The sequence below is a fragment of the Trachemys scripta genome, chromosome 7 (genome assembly GCF_013100865.1).
Source record: "Trachemys scripta elegans isolate TJP31775 chromosome 7, CAS_Tse_1.0, whole genome shotgun sequence".
NCBI classification, from domain to species: domain Eukaryota; kingdom Metazoa; phylum Chordata; order Testudines; family Emydidae; genus Trachemys; species Trachemys scripta.
In genome coordinates this window covers 95,446,939-95,466,731 of record NC_048304.1, presented here as the reverse complement: position 1 = coordinate 95,466,731, position 19,793 = coordinate 95,446,939, and the positions used below count along the sequence as shown (strand labels likewise).

Sequence of the window (19,793 nt, the reverse complement as noted above, 5' to 3'; positions counted from 1 at the left end):
AGAAGCGCATCAGTGATGGTAGCAGCCCTGGTCAGTTTTGCCAAAAGACCTAGAGGACAGGTACAATTTTCAAAATTTAATGTATCTGAGTTCTCAACCTATCAAAAGTCTACTCTAAAGACTGTCTACAAAACTGTGTTTTGAACATGTGCCTGCATCTTAACAAAGTATTTAAATCTGAGTAGAGATTTGAGCTTTTTGAATGTATAGGCCATTTCAAGTCTCTTTCTTGTTTAAACAAGACGAGAGCACTTAGTCTGACAGTTGGCTTGGCAGGTCTTGACCCACACCAGTTAAAATGCAGGACATTAAATACAAGTCAACTGTCCCTATTTAAGAGTGACATTTTGCTAAAAATATATGACTAATAGTCACTTTACCATGAGGCTCAAGTGTGACCTTAATTGTAGTTTTGACAGTGCAACAATAAAATCTGATTTTTTGCAGTAAGAAATTATCTTAAATCATTCGGTAATAAAATTATGAAGTCCAACTAACGATAAATCTTTTATTTTAGATTAGTATGTAGCATACAGACTTAAAAGTATAATTGCTGTTTTTGTTGCATGGTATCAAATGTTAACCTTAGTTTTAAAAAAGGCTCATTTACATGAGAAGCTGCATGTGCAACTGGTGGGGTCATAGTGGGAAAACAGTTTTTTTTATGATGCACAGAGAAGGAATACACATTACTAGTGTGCCCTCTCTCATGCTCTACTTCTAACCATTAATCAGAAAATTCAGCTATTGATTTGTATTCTTAAATCGTAGCTGCTGAGCAATTTTTAATCCCAGAATTAAAATTCATCTTTCCAAAGTTATGTGGCCTCCTGGGGATTTTAGAAAACATTCTATTGCACTATAAGGTAGCTTTAAAATACACCTCTACCTCAATATAATGCTGTCCTCGGGAGCCAAAAAATCTTACCATGTTATAGGTGAAACTATGTTATATTGAACTTGCTTTGATCCACCGGAGTGTGCAGCCCCGCTCCCTGGAGCACTGCTTTACCGCGTTATAGCCGAATTCGTGTTATATTGGGTCGCGTTATATCGAGGTAGAGGTATCTCAGAGACTTTACATTATTTATATGTAAACACAACTAGGAGTAAGTACATAGAGAAGCACATTTGCCCCTTTCTGGGTAAGAAGAAGTTAATTATGTAATGACTCACTAATGCAAGATGAGTCATGCAAGAACTGGAAGTGGTAAGTCACCAACAGCAAATTTGATAAGTAGTGAAGGGCACCACATAAGAGATTTAAGCTTCAGGTAAAATTTAATAGGATTATTTTAAAGTTTAGATGCCTGGACAATTTGATACAAACCAGTAAAACAGGGGTCGGCAACCTTTCAGAAGTGGTGTGCTGTGTCTTCATTTATTCACTCTAAGTTAAGGTGTCGGGTGCCAGTAATACATTTTAACGTTTTTAGAAAGTCTCTTTCTATAAGTGTATAATATATAACTAAACTATTGTTGTATGTAAAGTAAATAAGGTTTTTAAAATGTTTAAGAAGCTTCATATAAAATTAAAGTGGAGAGCCCCCCGGACCGGTGGCCAGCACCCTGAAAATCAGCTTGTGTGCCGCCTTTGTCCCACGTGCCATAGGTTGCCTACCCCTGCAGTAAAATCTTTCAAAACTAGACACTTAAAGTATGTCCACTGCACGATAGCCATCTGACACTAAAACTTTTTAAACATTTCACAGGTTGTAGGTCATAAAGAAGGTCTTGATGTCATGGAGAGAGCTGATCCTTTATTTCTTTTGATTGGACTTCCCACCATCCCAGTCATGCTGATACTGGGCAAGATGATTCGTTGGGAAGATTATGTGCTCAGACTGTGGCGCAAATATTCTAACAAATTGCAAATTCTGAATAGTATATTTCCAGGTAATGCAATTAAATCTAAATGAAATATGAAGTCTGTGCTCTGCCCATGCGAGGTGGGGGGTAGAGGGCAGTTTCGCTATCTTTTAAATGGGATAATAATGCTCCCTTCCCTCTGCCCTCTGTCTAGTTTATTTTGATTATATGATCTTAAGGGCAGGTACTGTCTCTTACTGTGTGATTGTACAGTGCCTAGCACAATAGGGCCCCAAACTCTGTTGAGGCCTCTATGCTCTGTTGTAGTGCAAATATTAAAATAAAAGAACTATACATGAAATTTTAGTGTGAGAATAAAAGTTGATGCCTAACAATAATTTCTTCATTTAATAGAAATAGAATACTTACTGGAGAGAGGGATGCTTTATAATAAAATTGTTAGATTGTAGAAAACTAATTAGACTTGAAGGCTAGATTCATAATGGAAAAAAAGTTTTAAGTCTTCAGTTTGTTAGCTGGCAATATGATTTTTCTCTAGGAATTGGATGTCCTGTTCCTCGTATTCCAGCTGAGGCCAACCCTCTAGCAGATCACGTCTCTGCTACTCGTATTCTGTGTGGAGCTCTTGTCTTTCCAACCATTGCCACCATAGTTGGCAAGCTGATGTTCAGCAGTGTTAATTCTAATTTACAAAGGACAATCCTGGTAAGATGATTTAAGAAGATTGTTTTTCAGAAATGGCAATAATAATGGTATAAGGAGTTGTAGTAAATATTCTGTGTGAGCAGAAGGTAAAAGAAACATACATGGAAGTAGAATTTAGAATGGTATTTGACTGATGTGCTTTTTCATAGGATGAGTATTTTCAAGATGCCTTGTCTGGACTTCTCAAACTGTCGGTCGCAACCCCGTTTTAGGGGGTTGCCAGAGCTGATGTTAACCTTGCTGGGGCTGAAGCTGAAGCCTGAGCCCCACCGCCCAGGGCTGAAGCCGAAGCCGAAGCCCCAAGGGCTTCAGCCCTGGGTGGCGGGGCTCAGGTTACAGGACTCCCACTTGGGGTTGAAGCCCTTGGGCTTCAGCTTTGGACCCCCCACATGGAACAGTGGGGCTTTGGCTTAGGGCCCTCCTGCCCTGGGCAGTGGGGCTCAAGCTTTGTCCCACCCGGGGCAGCAGGGCTCAGGCTTCGGGTCCCTCCCTCCTGGGGTCATGTAGCAATTTTTGTTGACAGAAGGGGATCACTGTGCAATGAAGTTTGAGAACCCCTGGTCTATACGGTGGGCTGGAATCACCAATGTAATTTAATCTAAAATGGTAAATTAATCTCGACCCAGAATCCTAGACAGGACTTAAACAGACAAACCAAAAAACCTACAAGTCTAAGATCTAAACAAAGTAACCAGAGGGTGATGTGGAAGATGAGGAGGAGGGGACCCACCAGTGATTTCCAGGGTAAGCTGGCTACCTCTAAAGGTTGCTTGTCGATAGCCAACCCAGTTTTAGTGTAGGGAGATTGACTGTTGGGGCTATTGTCATGCAGGTATTTGATGCCATGCATAAGGCACTGTTGCACCAGGTTATAAAGGTTGGTAATACTCAGCAGATTGATGGCTTTTCACACATGAGGTTCCCAAACTATATTGAGGCAGTTCACGGAATCCACATGCCTATCGTTTGCTCCCTGCACCAGGCCTCAGCGTTTATAAACTGAAAGGGTATTGCTCAGTGTTGCACTAAGGGCTGGTTGACCACCATGTCAGGTTTACAGTAATAAATGCAGGATGGTCTGGAAAGGTCCACGATGCTAGGATCTTTCACAACTCAGCTATGTTTACCTTAAGGAATAAAGGATATTTGCCCCCCCTATGGACATTATCCTGGGAGACCTGGTCAATGAAGGCATTCCCTGGCCTCTGGGATAGAAGGAAGGAACAGTTTAACTGTTACAGAATGACAGTGGAGCATACATCTGAAAAGAAAATGGTGCTGTTTATGGGCTAGGTTGGAAGTTGCAAGAAAAACCTTGCCCAAGAAGATAGCTGCATGTTGTATTTTGCACAGTATTTCTGAAAGTAAGGGAGAAAGCCTTAATGGCTCGTCGGAGGCTGAGGTGCAGAGACTTGCTCAACTTTTTGAACAGCCAGCAAGGTATAATCTAGACTATGGAAACAGCGAGGCAGTACTGTCAGGATGCCTACTGCTCTTACTTTGAGTCTCAGGCTGACAATGTGCATCTAGCTATTATCCTGGGCAGGAGTGAGCAGAATTGCAGTCTCTTTGATGGGTGGTAGAAGTGGCACGTTGTGGAACTCTTTATTGTATCTTGGGTGTGTACCTTTATACTTAATATGCAAAATTTACTTTTTTTTTGTATGTACCATGCATTGTGGACGCGCTATAAATGAATTTTTAATGGATTGTATTATTATTAAACAACAACTTGTTACATAACCATAAATAAAACTTTAATTAAAACAACAATGAAACAGATCTTTAAAGCAGTGGTCTCCAAACTTTTGAGGGTCCCACCCCTCTCCCCCAGAGCAGGGGCTGGGTGCTTGGCTACGGCTGGGGGAGGGGAGGAGTGGACGGGGTAAGGGGGCTGGGGCTGGAGATGGAGATGGGCCTGGGGCCCAGAGTGGGACCTGGGATGGAGCAGGAGCCGCAGCCGGGCTGCAGTGGAGGTAGCAGCTGGGCCTGAGGCTGGATGCAGCTCTGCTCCCCGCCCTCACCCTTAGCCCTGGCCCCGTGCCAGTTTTTAAAGGTTTGTGTGGCGGGGGTATCTAGTCAATTTGACCCTAGAGCAGTGGAAAGCACTCAGAGACATCTCCATAAGAGACACCTGCAAAGGAGTGTGGGATTGCAGTTTGAGGGCTGTCAAAGCAGTGCACGGCCCTAACTCAATTTACATTGAACTCAGTATGGTTTGAAAGAGGACTCCAAGGTTTGCATTAAATGCAAAGTTAGTGCACTCTAATGAATTGCATCTTATGTATGCAGGCATTTTCACACCAGACTAACTTGAGTTAGTGTGGACTAAACTCCCTGTGTGGACAAGACCTAGAGAAGACCACTTGGGATCTGTTCATGTGTTTGAAGGGTTTTTACAACCGTGAGGACTAAAGACATATCTTTAATGAAAACTTAAGTTTTACAGAAATTGATGGTTTTTGATCCCTTCTGTATTTGCCAGAGGAAGTTCCCTAATTGCCTTTAGCAAATGGATTTTTCAAGTTCTGATTAGTTTTTATTGGGACTATTAATTAGTGTGTTCTATATTTTATATTCTGGGAAAACATCTCATTTTTGTTATTTAATGTGATGGGTTTTCATTTTTTGTCATAAGTGAATAAAAGCTTCGAAAATGATTTATAAACCCAGCATGTAATCCTTTTATGTAATTCATGTAACATGAACATCTGTAGTACTCTATTGTGACAGAAAATTTGCCTCAAATATTCATTTGTAATTGCCCTAATTACCCTAACTTCAAAGGAAATACTTCTTGATAGTTTAACTTTTTTTTTTTTTTAACAACTAAGAAGAAAACTGAGAAGATGTGATACTGAACTTGTTCTGCAAGTCTTAAAAATGTCTCTCTTTATTTCAGGGTGGAATTGCTTTTGTTGCTATAAAAGGAGCTTTTAAAGTTTACTTCAAACAACAGCAATATTTACGTCAAGCTCACCGCAAAATTTTAAATTACCCTGAGCAAGAAGGAGCATAAGGCTGTGATCTCCAGCTGTCATACAATCTCATCTACCAGATTCTCTTGTTGTATAGATTCCATCGTTATTGCACAGTAGTGGAGACTTGTGATACGTTGCTGCTCCTATTTTTTTTTTTTTTTTCAAATATAATAAAGCACTTTCTTGTGGCAGGGTAAATCCGCTCAGTAATTACTGAACCTAAGAATGTGATTTGTTTTCATTTTTGTGTATTTCCTTTGACAGGCAGGCATCTGAATCATACCACATATGCTGAATTTAAAAAAAAAAGAAAAATGAAATTGTGCAGTTACTGATCAATGCACAGACTGTTTCCAAATCCCTTTTTTGTACGCTTAATAAAGTATCTGCACAATATTTGCATACACAGACCATCCAATTCAACACTAAGGATACCATGGAGGGATTTTTTTTTTAAAGAAATTTTGTTTGAGTAGCTTATCGCCAAGAAGAAATTTTTCTTGGATTTTATCCAATAAGGATTCCCTTGTTCACAGCTGAAGCTCTGAAATAGATGTAAAACAGGACGCCTAAAATGTATACAAAATATTGGATAGACAAGCAGAAGACCGATCCTTTTCTAAAGGGTCCACATAAGCCAACTTTGACCACCTAGAGTATGAGCTAGTACATGACTTCCAGCTAATTTTGCTATTATCCAATTGCAGACAATATAGTGTCTAGTATTGCTATGTCATGGCTCCTTTGCTGTGTTGTAACTATTATTATTCCATCCACCTCTAGAGAAATTACTTGGGAAAGTGAAATTCAATCATTTATTTCTGTAATTAGAACAGCTGTTTAGTAATACGAGATTATATTTTGAGAGTTCCTTTGTGATTATGCAATTAACTACTCAAATAAATAGTAGTAGAGGCTAGAGAGCATTGGACAATGAGCAGGTAACTTGATTCTCATCTGTCAGTGTACAGACTAAAGGATAAAGCTTAATTCTCTAATAAATTGAGATAATTTAATAATGAAAACAGTAAAAGCCTATCGTAAAAATGCAGATTTTAGTGATATGTCAAAAGGGGAGACACTAGCACTTAAATCAGTAATTTTACTTGTTCATAAATCCACATTTTTCAATGGAAATTAGCAATTACTATACCAATGTTAATGTTAATTCTGAGTCCTATTTGACAAACAATGTGGCCATTTCATATTAATGCAAGACTTAGCCTGGATTTACAGTAATTGCTGTTCCCCGTACATAACAATTGAATGGTTTTTTTTTAAAGTTCTCATTCTTAAAGTTTTCCTATTTTTTTTTTATTCATGATAGTATGTCAAATGCATGGAGAAGGGTAAGCATTCCCCATAGTGAAGTATTGGTAAGTAAACGTTGCTTTTCATCACAAATGAAGCAACTATAGCGTGGACTTCATGTCTGATTGCAATAATGTATGTTAGTGACACTTAAAAATGTTACTTTTTTATGTGTTACCTTAAATATTGAGAATGTAATATTTTAGAAATGTATAAAAAGTATATACAATGGCCAACTAGTATTCAGAAACTATAGTTGTGGAAAGTTACACATGCATAGCTGATAATTTGAGAATCTTGCTAAAATTATTGATAAATTACTATAATCTCATAAGTCTGCTGATTATGTTGGTCTCAAAGATTGGTCTGACTTTTTTATATATTTATGTACACAGCAGCCACCTCTGATTTTCTGTAATATAAGTTTTCAAACAATGTAATACATATTTCTTGCAGAATTCCTCAGTGCAAGGAGAAAGCTTTTCAGTGGTCTTCACTGTATAGATTTCCAAACACTTTATAACTGTTTTTTAAAGTCTCACGCAGAATTTAATAGTGCAAATTATTTGTTTTAACATTTTGTTCTGTAGGAAAGCTAACTGTCTTCTTTGAAAACTGAACCTGTTGTACATCAGATGATTATAAAAGGAGTATACAATGATTTAAACTTAGTGGGAGAGAGTTATTACTTTTGTTGCTGTATTGTAAAATCTTGTTTTTAGTATTAATTATAACCACATGGATTAGTTGAATAAATATTTTTACATTCTTTAGGTGTATTTTGTCCATTGAACAAATAGTGCCAAAGCCTATGACAGAATTAGGTTTTAAAATTGATGACTTGAATCAGAAAGTAGTATACCATTTTTTTAAATAGACACCCCATGGTTAACCTTATGGAATTTAAGAAATACTGTTTTTTGGGGGATGGAGACCTAAGGCTCCATTTAGTTTGTGATTTGAACTTTGAGCATTACTCTTTTTCTCTCATGAATCAGTTATCAATAAATGATGAAGAGTGCATCATCTGAAATCTGCCTATTTTTTGTAAAATCAAAGCCATTATTATAATTTGAAGGACTTAGTCTAACACTGATTTGGGATTGGGCAGGACTGAATGGCTCTGGATTGGTAGTGCAGTACAAAATATACCTGGAAAATACACAGCTCAATAAGGGAGGAGGATAGTGTGTGAAGACCTGAAACCAATACTAGCTAGTGATCCATGTGCATCCCACTACTTTCAGAGCAAGGAGTACTGGCCTACACTATTCCATCACATATTCGGTACCTTGATTTGTCTTTGTCCTCCATTACATAAACATTTAGGTGCTGCTTTTTTTCTGGAGACCAGTTTAATGATTTGCAAGCAGAATGTGTGTCTGTCTTCTACATCTTAAGCCTCATCGTTATTGAGAGTTGGGCCTTTCTGTCCTCTTCATTCCTATTTTTGGTTTGAAGAGGTTTGTGCCAACACTCTCGCTGTGCTAACTTGCTTTTCTGAGTTTGTGTTAGGGAGTCTGTCTGTCTCAGTATATCCTTGTAGCTTGGAGTCGTATCTTAAAAGGCAGCTGAAGGTCAATCCTACATCTTTGTTGCCCCTGCCCATCTTTCACCTTTTGGTTGTCACAAACCTTTCCAGCCACGTACCCAGAAGGGAAACGATGGTGATGTCTGCACTGCAGTTTGGAGGTGTGATGCTGGTGCAGTTAGACTCACGCTTGCTCAGGTCGAGCTAGTGGGCTAAAAATAGCAGTGTGGATGTTGTGGCACTGGCAGCAGCTTGGATTAGCCACCTAAGCTTGGACTCAGAGGGCCAGGTAGGCTTCGACTCTGGTGGCTAGCCCGAGCCAAAGCCAGATGTGCAATGTTCACACTGCTATTTTTAGTGTGTTAGCTCAGGCTGAACTAGCATGAGTCTGTCTACCCAAACTGGGCAGCACACCTCCCAACTTCAGTGTAGACCTACCTAAACTCAGGAAAGAACTTTATGCATAACGTAAACATCCATATGTGCTTAAGTGCTGTATAGGGATGCTTTTCTGAATTGAGGCCTTGGTAGGTAAGGACAACAGCAGACAGTTTGAGGATCCCTTTTCCCTCTATATAAAATATTTCAAAAGGTGCTATGATGACCTTAACTCTTGGAAAAGCTTCCTGAAGCTGAAGATTCTTGTGGTTTGGTTTAATAAGAAAATATTCCTATTAGGGCATTTTATCCTCAGAGCTGAAAATGCACCTTGAGCATCGGTTTCCTGCTTGCAAAGCTATTAAATTGATGTAGAGAACAAGGAAGGGGCATATAATTATCAGCTGGGTCATGGTCTGTCTAATGACACAGTCAATATACCTTTTTGGTCCCTATATTGGATGTCTTTCAGATATGACAAGCAATGAGTGCTTATTTTCTTCTAGCAGGTCATTAGGGGTGGTTTTGCTGGCCTTTTGTCATTGCCAGAAATTCAAAGAGCCAAGCAGGTTCCAGAGCTGCCCTTTTGGCTGCTTTCAGTTACACTGTTGAGTAGTAACTTAACTTATAGCCTGTTTTGTGGGAGCTCCCATCCTGGATTGTAGTCTTTTTAGGATACATTTCTAGAATGATAACTCCTTGTCTCTTTAGCTTAGTGGACACTTTAATATGGGCAACTTATGCAAAAAGGATTTACTGAAGGCAAAGAGTTGCTGCAGTTCCTGCTATCAGAAGTACTTTAGATTAGCTATAATGCTAAAGCTTCCAACTATCATTTGCAGGTTAATATATACGTTTATACCTATATGATGATCTCTTGGTTCTAAAGGTCGTGGCAAAGAGCAGAAGGCATTCGATTTCTACACGCTTCTAGATGATTAGGAATTCTCAGTCACTTAGAGGTGGATTTTTTTTCCCTCTCCAAGGAGAACAGTGCCAGAAAATAACGCAGGAGAAAGTTGAAGGTGCGTAACTACTTGTAGAAAATAAGCAGTTAGTCTCTGCCTGATTTATAGAAGCACATAGCTCTTTTTTTTTTTTACTGAATTTTCAATAGAACTGAAACCCATTATTTTGTAATGCTGCTATCTTCAATAAAAGTTAGTTTTCTCTTATTACAAGACATCTTGAATATTGGTTTAAACAGCTATAAATATAAACAGTGACTAATAGAGACACTATTGAAAAACTAAACATAAGAAACCACTAACATGAATTGCTTTTGCTTTCCCATTTATTGATGTGCGATAGCTTACATAATATTTCCTCAGATGTTCATTTTAGTATTTTTGTAAAAGCTGGTATAGTGCACCCCTTGTGTGGTCAGATGTGGCAACAGAGGTGAGCCCAGCCTTGACTTCCCCTCCGCCTGGATAAAAACAATCTAAGCAGGCCTTTTGATATTAAAGAGTACCCATTGCGGAGGGGTTTGTTTTTTTTAACCGAAAAGGCCAAAACAAACAAAACCAGTATCAAAAAGTCCTCGCTAGCATCACATGTGCTGGCTTTACCACCTCATTTCCAACTGATAAAGACAGCTAAAATTACACATTTCCCCCAAAATTACTTCTACAAGGAAATGGGAGGTGTCAGTTGGACAGTTTCTATTAGAAATATGGTCCAGCCCATGAGAGAGTTTGAGAATCTATAGCCTATCAATGTCTATTGGTCAGTTAAGGGTGTTTGCGTGCTCTGAACATTTAATTGCTTCTGCCCCCATTCAGTACTCTTAGCTGAAAGGAATTATTTCTGTTCATGCTGTACCAACTAAAAGAACAGTAGAAAAATTCAGTTTTAGAAGCACAAAGAAATTGCTTGAGAATGCCCCAGCACAGCAGCACCTGTCATACATTTCCTGTAGGCATGTCATCTAAAGCTGGCAGACTAAGCCAGGGAAAAACAATATGTCCCTCCAAGTAGTGGGCCTCCACACAAAGCGTTATGCTTACAATTTTATTTTATTTTTAATCAAGCCCCATTACTGATCTTACAATTTCCCAGTGCCTCACAGTGACATTTATAGACTGTGGAATCCATACAAAAACCAGACAGTATGTTTTCTCTTTTTTAGATGCTATTCCATCTCCTCAGCACTGTTACTGATCCTTGATTCCACCTAAGAGGCGTGCACAAAGGAGCAGGGGGGTGCAAAGGCAGCTTTAGACGTGGGGCCATCTGTGCACTGCTCTGGGACCTTACTGTAAGTTAGCAGCCCATGTGTCTCTATTTGTCAGTGTCCCCCCAACAGACAGGATTACAGTAGCCAAGATTCGCTAACGTGTAGTGAGGCCCCACTCATGCTCCCCATTCTGGAAACGGGAAAGTGGACTGGTGTGTGAGCTAGTACTCCATTTCCATCCCACTGGAAAAAAAACTCCCCTGGCCAACCATGCCAGCTTTAGTCACTTTCACTGGGATCCCATCCCCAGCACAACTGAAAAGCAGCATCAATATGTCTTTCAACAAAAATGAAATGAAATATTAATCAGGGTGCCAACTGTCTGCAACAATACTATATAGAGAGAAGCCTCCATAGACTCCCTTTCCATTAGTGATGCTGGGTTAAGATCTAGACCTTGAGACTGGTTTATATATTGGTAGACAGCATTCAGGTTTTTGGATGAATTTCATATTCATACTTGGTCCCACTTTAACATGCAAGGTTATCATGTTTCCTTTCATTTCAATTTACATACCTTAGTCCTTCTTCTGAACAAATTAAGGGTGAAGGGTTCCTTCCACTTCCATTGTTGCTTCAGTGATCTATGGTGTGTCTCTGATGTGTGTGGCAGGAGAGAGATCACTTGATCATTACCTGTTAGGTTCACTCCCTTTGGGGAATCTGGCACTGGCCACTGTTGGTAGACAGGATACTGGGCTGGATGGACCTTTAGTCTGACCCAGTATGGCCATTCTTATGTTCAGACCAAAATAAAGCAAGTCATTGTTTGTCAACCAGAAGTGGAATGGAGCTGTTCCACCACCAGTTTGGGCTGTTTTCAATAGTAAGACTAACATTACACTAATATCTGACTTATAAAATGGCATTTGGTTACCTCACATCCACAGACAAGTACCCTTTGCTATTATGATTCACAACATATTATGATTGTGGGTAAAATTTTCAAGAGTGTGTAGTAACCCAGGATCCTGAGTTAATGCCATTTAATGAGTTAAGACTCCTGAGTGCCTCTGTCTCTTTTGAAAATGGGACTTAAGCACTTCTGAACACTTTACTTTATGCTGAATTCACAAATGCCTATTTAGGAACATGCTGATTTCATGAAACGTGGTTAAAAGTCCCAACTTGCTTTTGATCGGATTGTTTTTTTTCTTGTGAGTTGACTTCTTTTAAAGCAGCACACATCCTCAAGCAAAGAGAAGCTACGCTTCTCAGAGGCTGGGCAAGCACAAATGCAGATGATGCTCCATGACTACCTTTGTCTAATTAGAACAAAAAGATGGTGGTGCAGGAGGGGAGTGTAACCTCTCCCATGTACTTAGACTTCTACTGTAATTGGAATGCTGGAGACAGTATCTGGCTTGGTACATGCATACACATTACTATGCAGCAGACACTTCCTTATACGTCTCTCTGGATGAGAAGAAAGTTTCTGCTGCAGTTGCTTCCTGGAAAGGAAGTTATGGGATAATAGTCTTTTGCTGAACATGAGGAAATGATCCTGAAAAATTATCAGACTTTCAGTGGTAGGACAATGCACCATCATGTAGGGAGGATGAGTTTAAGGCTCGGGGCTGGACCATAAACTCCTTGGCCAGCAAGAGCTGACAGTACTACAGCTAAGTCATATTCAGTATGACATGGTTTATTGGGAGGTAGGAGTGCTGAGAGGGGAAAGGCAAGTGCTGAGATAAATTTAATTCAAATTTGCATTGTCCTTAGAATTATCAGAACTTTCCTTTCTGCTTAAACATTTTCTTTTAAAGAATGGAGGACATGGTTTTGCTTTCTATTTTGTCAGGGTTGGGATTGAGCCAAGAAAAGACTTAATTGTAGGGTCCCTAGCCACAGATACAACTTAGATAATATTTTTATTTCAAGGTCCCAGACAGAGACACAGACAACGTTTTCATCTCGAGGCCAAAAGACCAAAAACATCAAGACACTTGATCGTGGCCTTGGATAGGCCAAGAGACTACTTACACTTGATCTTAGCTCAGAGAGCCGACTTAAACTTCAATGTATAAAAGAAAAATACAAGTTTCTTCTTAACAAATAAATTAGACAAAAGGAAATCCTCAGTGTGTATTTATCGGCTGTGGTATGTTCACAAGGAATTCAAGTGCACTTGCACTTGACTTGCAGAAGGTTAAATTAAAACGGTTATTTAGCTCTTCTTTCCCAAATTGACTGAGCTGAAAACACTGGCTTTTGATAGATGGTGAAACACTTGAAACAATATTTTTGAAATTAATTTGATGTCCTGTATGTAATATTTAAATACAGCTCCTTTCATGCTGAAGGATAAAGTACTTTACAGACTTAGGCCTTGGCTACACTTACCCGCTAGTTCGACAGCTGGAAATCGAACTTCTGGGTTCGACTTATCGCGTCTAGTCTGGACGCGATAAGTCGAACCCGGAAGTGCTCGCCGTCGACTGCGGTACTCCAGCTCGCCGAGAGGAGTACCGCGGAGTCGACGGGGGAGCCTGCCTGCCGCGTGTGGACCAAGGTAAGTTCGAACTAATTCGAACTAAGGTACTTCGAACTTCAGCTACGTTATTCACGTAGCTGAAGTTGCGTACCTTAGTTCGAATTAGGGGGGTAGTGTAGACCTGGCCTTAGATTTTAAGGCAAGTTAGTCAGGTGATAATCAAGTCTGACTTCCTGCATAACGCAGGCCACAGACTTTCATACAATAATTCCTGCATCAAACCCATAACAACTGGCTGACTTAGAGTGTGTGTCTACTACATTGGAGTTATTTTACCTTGCAATGTAGGAGCCATTAACTGCACACAAACACTACAGACTAATTAGGCCAGAAGTGCAGCATACCCTATCTAATAGAAACTGCAGAGGAATTTTATGTAAATAAAATAATTATGCAAACTGGAATCTGGTCCAGTGCTGGGGTTAACATCTTAAAAAAAAAAAAAAAAAAGTAAAGAGTGCCATGGCGGAGGTATGAATCTCAGAATTACATCTAATTCAAAAGTCAACAACGCAGTGCAACCAGGATAGTGTCATCCTCTGATTTAGAAGTTCTCCTACTGGACCACCAACACTCCTTGTAGCATATATTTGTCCCCAAGAGGCTTCTCACCGATGTACTAAACTAACCTGACTATGTTGAGCTAGGAAAAACTGACAAGATCATAGCTGGAGGTGCAGTTAGCATGGCTCTAGGAAAGCGTTAGAACTGGATATAAACCTTTCCACTAATACATATTGTGTTATTTCATGGTATCTATTACCTTGACTTTACAGGTTCCTTATTTTCATATTGAGTGCTAAGGTCCTTATGTACCTGGTAGCACTCAAACCAATAATCAATAAAATTACCCCCCCATCTTCCATCTTTGTAGCATTAGTTCTCATTACTATATTAACTATTATATAATTCTAGTGGCTTAACAGTGTCTGATTTCCCATCCTGTCTTTGATGCATACAAACATTTGTGGCATCCACATCTTAGCTGTATGAAGAATGTCAAAACAAATTATGTCTAATAAATTGGACACCTTAAAAAATCTGTACTGCAGTCAGCTTCAGGAGCCTCATTACAGGATAATTAGCTTTGCCTGATGATCCCCCAGGTAGTAAATTAACAATGCATTCTAAAATGCTCTGCACAACATCTGAATTTATCCCTTTTGACAGCTCTATGAACAGCACATGTAAGGGAAGGAAAAAAAAAACACACCAATTCCTTTCCTTATACTTACTATGAGGGCCAATCAGTGAGCAGCATGTATGTAATAGACTGTCATGCATGAGTCTGTATATCTATAAGTCATGAAATACAGTATTGTTCAGTTTGAAGGATACAGTTTCCCCCATCCGTGTCAGTGTGTTGTGAGTCTATCTGATACAGAGCAATTCACAAGCAAATATGGTCAGATATAAAGTCATACATCTAGGAACAAAGAATGTAGCCATATTTAGAGGATGGGGGAACTCTGTCTTGGAACGCAGTGGTTCTGAAAGGGACTTGAGGATCATGGTGGATAATCAGCTGAACATGAGCTCCCAGATCATGGTGTGGCCAAAAGGGCTTGTGCGATCCTTGGATGTGTAAACCTGGGAAGACTAAGCAGGAGCAGAGAGGTTATATTACCTCTGTATTTGGCACTGGTGCAAACCAGTCTTGGAATACTTTGTTTAGTTCTAGGGTCCACAATTCAAGAAATATGTTAAACAATTGGAGAGGGTTCAGAGAAGAGCCATGAAAGTGATTAAAGGATTGGAAAACATTCCTTATATTAAAAAACGCAAGGAGCTCTAACTATTTAGCTTAAGGAAGAAAAGGTTACGGGTGGATGATTTGATCGTAGTCCATAAGTACCTGTATGGAGAACAGAAAATTGATAATAGAGGGCTCTTCAATCTAGCAGACAAAGGCATAACAAGATCCAATGACTGGAAATTGAAGCTAGACAAATTTACACTAGAAATACGATGCACATTTTTAACAGTGAGGGTAGTTAACCATGGGAACAACTTACTAAGGATGGTGGTAGATTCTCCATCACTGGCAATTTTTAAATCAAGACTGTATGTTTTTCTAAAAAGATATGCTCTAGTTTAAAAGGAATTCATTCAAGGAAGTTTTAGGGCCTTTGTTATACAGGAGGTCAAACTAAATGATTATAGTTGTTTCTTTTGGCCCTTCATTTATCAGGTTCTTCCCACCAACTGCAGTTCCTAAACACAACTTACAGTAGTTGTGTCCTATCTCTAATTGGTTTAGCTTTCATGTTGCAGGCAAACAAAACCTTCCTAAGATGAATAGTAGCCAGTGGTTCAAATTGAACCTAAAGGGAAAACGTCTAGTTATAATTGTCAAATTAGCAAGAAGACTTGAGTCTAGAAATTATCTAGTTTGGTACTTTTGCTTGGCTCATGAGGACCAAATCCTGAGTTAAGCTTTGGGATTCTTATTTATTGCTTGGATGAGGAACCCAAATTAAATGATGTTTTAGGGATGGCTTTAAGGACAGTTGTTGTTTAGTCTGGGGACAAGAACCCTGGAAGAAAGCTGGATTTCTCCTTTGTAGATGCCTTCTAGTTGATATCTAAGGAGGCTTTCTGAATCTGGATGTCTGCAAACATCAGATCTGGGCCATGAATCTCTCTCTCTCTCATGGCTTTTACTCTTTGTATTCTTTCTCCTTTCTTGACCTATGCCATTTTCTGAATTAGAGTTCAATTCCTTTTTTATTTAAAGCTTTTTAATGATAGCTCCTTATTAAAGATCTTTATTCTATATAAATATTAAGCATTATTTATCTGCAGGTTGCAAGTCAAAAAACAATATTCTACCTATTATGAAATGGCTACCACCAACCATCTGGTGAATAATTTGAATACATTTTATTCAGTGACCTCTTGTGTGATTTGTACTATTTAAACCTACTGTTTTGGCATCTCAGTGAATAATGTTTCGAGCTTAACAAATAGCCTATAAAGAGTAAAAGATGCAAGAACTACGGCTCTGATCCATAAGTGTAAACCTTGTTCTTTGGTAGTAGGCTACATACAGGTTTGGTGTAATAAAGTGAGTGTCTGTTTTATTAAACTAAAAATGAATGTCTCACTGAGATTGCAATAAATTTCTCAATCTAGAACTAGTAACGACAGATAACATTAAGAGTGGAACATTTTTAAGCAAGTAAGGAACCCAAGTAAAATGTCACTAATAATCCATAAAACATGCTGTGTGATAGATGAGAGAGAGGAACATCTGTTTATTCATACCTTAGTGTATTGATAAGGTTATGGTACTGTATAGCGCACACAGAACAGCATGGAAGCATAGAACCTTGAAATCAAATTTGAACTGTACATTTTGAAAACAAGGGGTTTCAGAGGACCCTTGGGCTTCTCCTGCTCTAACCCTAAATGACCCCTAGTTCAACAAAAAATCAATTAAACCTGCATCAGAAATTATGTCTGTTCCTTTGGTTATCCACCGACTGGTGTTTGGGTCTCCAAAAAACTTAGTGCCCTGCTTTATCTCCATGCCGTACTGTAATATTAGGACAACTAAAAGAGGCAGAGAGCAAACATGTTCTGGTTTAGCCCTTGAATGCCAAGGAACCTGAAAAAGGTGTGAATCTTTCTTCCTTGTACACATATGCTTCTGTCCATGCTGAAATTGTGATCTCTTTCCTCTTAGACAATGTATATGGCAGGAACCATATCCCTTTTTCCAAACCAACAGCCCTCCCATCCTCATATTTATTTAGGTTATTCTGAATTATGCCAGAGACAAATAATGAAGTTAGAGAGAGACCAGCACAGAGAGGAGTTACAAGATACCAGAAAGGGACGAAGAGATGTTTTCAGCTGAGATTTGGAATGTGATTGAGGCCTAGTCTTCACTTACCAGCTGGTCCAGCAGCACGCCATCGATGTTCTGGGATCGATCCCGGAAGTGCTCACAGTCGGCGCCGGTACTCCAGCTCGCCGAGAGGAGTACGCAGCGTCGACGGGGGGAGACTTCCGGCCGCGTCTGGACCGCGGTAAGTCCGGACTAAGGTACTTCGAATTCAGCTACGTTATTAACGTAGCTGAATTTGCGTACCTTAGTCCGAAGTCCGGACTAAGTGGGGACCAGCCCGGAGACACATCCAATGTCCTAAAAAGATCTTCACAGGTATTACTTATGTTTAGGCAGGCTTAGATTTAACAAAGCAAAATTCAACAGTAGATCTGAGTCAAGAGGGGAGCTAGAGCAACACTTTTTTGTGGCCCTCTCAAAAATGTCTGATGCACCAAATGTAGACTCATCGTAAACTCCCTTAGATTTGCAGCCACTTACCAACATGCAATTTATATGTTCCCATATACATCACTTCTGAATTTGTCCATTGATTATAAGCAAGTGTTGTAAGATAGTCTAACCAGTTCTTAAGGAAACCTAGTGCAATTCACACCCCAAGTGGCCAGAAGAGAGGAATTTAGCAAAGAAAAGAAGGTGCAATTTGGAATAGACCTTTAATTTGCACCTTTTTCTGACTCCTTCATATACTAGTTACACCATTTTAGACTCTCTTGAACAATGGTAAACATCAGAACATAGAAAGCTAACATCACTCCTGTACTGGGCTCACATATTTTAAAGGAATCTGCTAAAGTAAAAAGTAAAACTGACATGAGAAAAGACAAAAGGGAATTTAATAAAATGTCATAATTAATTCAACATTTTAAATCACCAACCACAATGTTATTCAATTACAGCAAATGAGAATTTAAATAATTCAAAATGTTTCAAATCATACAGAGCAATTATTCAGTTGAGAGCTCAACCAAAAGTTCAAATCCATCTTCAAGAGTATGTTTATAAAGCACAATTTCTCTCAAGCCAAGAACTCTGCAATGTTCTTTTTCCACCTTCCAGTTCTGAAAAGTACTATTTATTCCTCTACAATATTTTTATACTCTTGCCAGAGTATCAAATTGGGTCCAATTTCCCCAAACCAGAAAAAAAAAAAAATCTTTATATTTTCATGGAGTGAGCAAGCTAAATTAAGTTCTCAAATATGATGAGTACTCCCAGGAAGGCCATCAGATCACTGAGCCTTTTAGTACTTTGTAAATCAAAGCCAACACCTGAAACTCGACCTGGAAACTAATAGGCAGTCAGTTCTGATCCCTGTGAGACAGTCCACATAACCAGCCAGCTGCCACATTCTGCATCAGCTTTAGTTTCTGAATGGATGAAGCTGTACCTCTGTAAAGCTCAACAGAGCAGTCAATTGCATATCTATCTGCTCTGCATGGACAGAAAAATGCCACAGTGCTTCCCAGAAGACGAGTTTCCCCTGGTGTCCTAAGCAAAATTTCCCACTGTTTTATAGGCCTGGCTCCTGATCCCCACTAATGGAGAGCTCTTTGAGATGAAAAGCACTATAATTACTTTAGAAAAAACTAACACTTTTGCCATTTAGATTAAAATGCATTAAACATATACAGTCGTCACATACAAAGCCAAAGCACTGTGCAAGCACACTAATGAAGAACCCTTTAGATCAGTGGTTCTCAAACTTTTTTTTTTTTTTTGCAGACCACTTGAAAATTGTTGAGGGTCTCGGCGGACCACTTAACGATCTTTCCAAATGTTATTTGTACCATTAGCTAACTATTGTAAAGCGCTTTTATCCAAAGCGCTATTAAAAACAAACAAACAAACACAAAAAACCCCTTTTGTTCTACAAATAAAAGCACACAACTCAAATTTTAATATCAGTAGTCTTACCTTTGTAATGCGATGGATGTGCCCTCCCTCCGCCCCCCGCCACGGCAAGCTGGGGCTGGGAGGGAGGGGGGTCTTTCCCTCTCTCCCATGCCAGAGCAGCCCTCGAGCTGGGGCTGGGAAGGAGGGGGGTGTCTCTCCCTGGCAGCCGCAGCCCAGGAGCTGGGGAAGTCGCCTCTTTCTCTGGCCACCGCAGCCCTGCACATCCTAAATTCCCTCCATCCCCTCTTCTCATCCTACTGCCCCCTCCCATCTATCCCCTATTTCCCCCAAGGCCACCACCTCACCTTACATGTGCATCTTCTCCAGGGTCCAGGCACCTAATTAGTGGAGCCACACCTGTCTTCATTCTCTTGTGGCAGCCGCCCAGGCATGCACCTTGAAGACCACTTGAATGGAGCTCGGTCCACGGACCACAATTTGAGAACCTCTGCTTTATATTATTTACACTCCCTTTCTTCTCCTATTCTAGCTCACTTCAGCTTTTCCCTGACACACTTTTTCTGATTTTTCTTTCATTAAAACACCTTCCATCTCTTGCTCCATTTCCACCT

General features: G+C 39.6%; 1 protein-coding gene across 1 annotated transcript in view; it reads left to right on the top strand.

The window, feature by feature from the left end:
- MARCHF5 (membrane associated ring-CH-type finger 5) overlaps window positions 1-7,850 on the top strand; it is a 63,374-nt gene extending 55,524 nt beyond the window's left edge. Inside the window, exons 4-6 of the mRNA XM_034776651.1 lie at window positions 1,713-1,896; window positions 2,369-2,535; window positions 5,438-7,850. Of these exons, the coding sequence (XP_034632542.1) occupies window positions 1,713-1,896; window positions 2,369-2,535; window positions 5,438-5,554 (468 nt within the window). The 3' untranslated portion in view covers window positions 5,555-7,850. The remainder of the gene's footprint in view (window positions 1-1,712; window positions 1,897-2,368; window positions 2,536-5,437) is intronic.
- The last annotated feature ends 11,943 nt before the right edge of the window (window positions 7,851-19,793 follow it).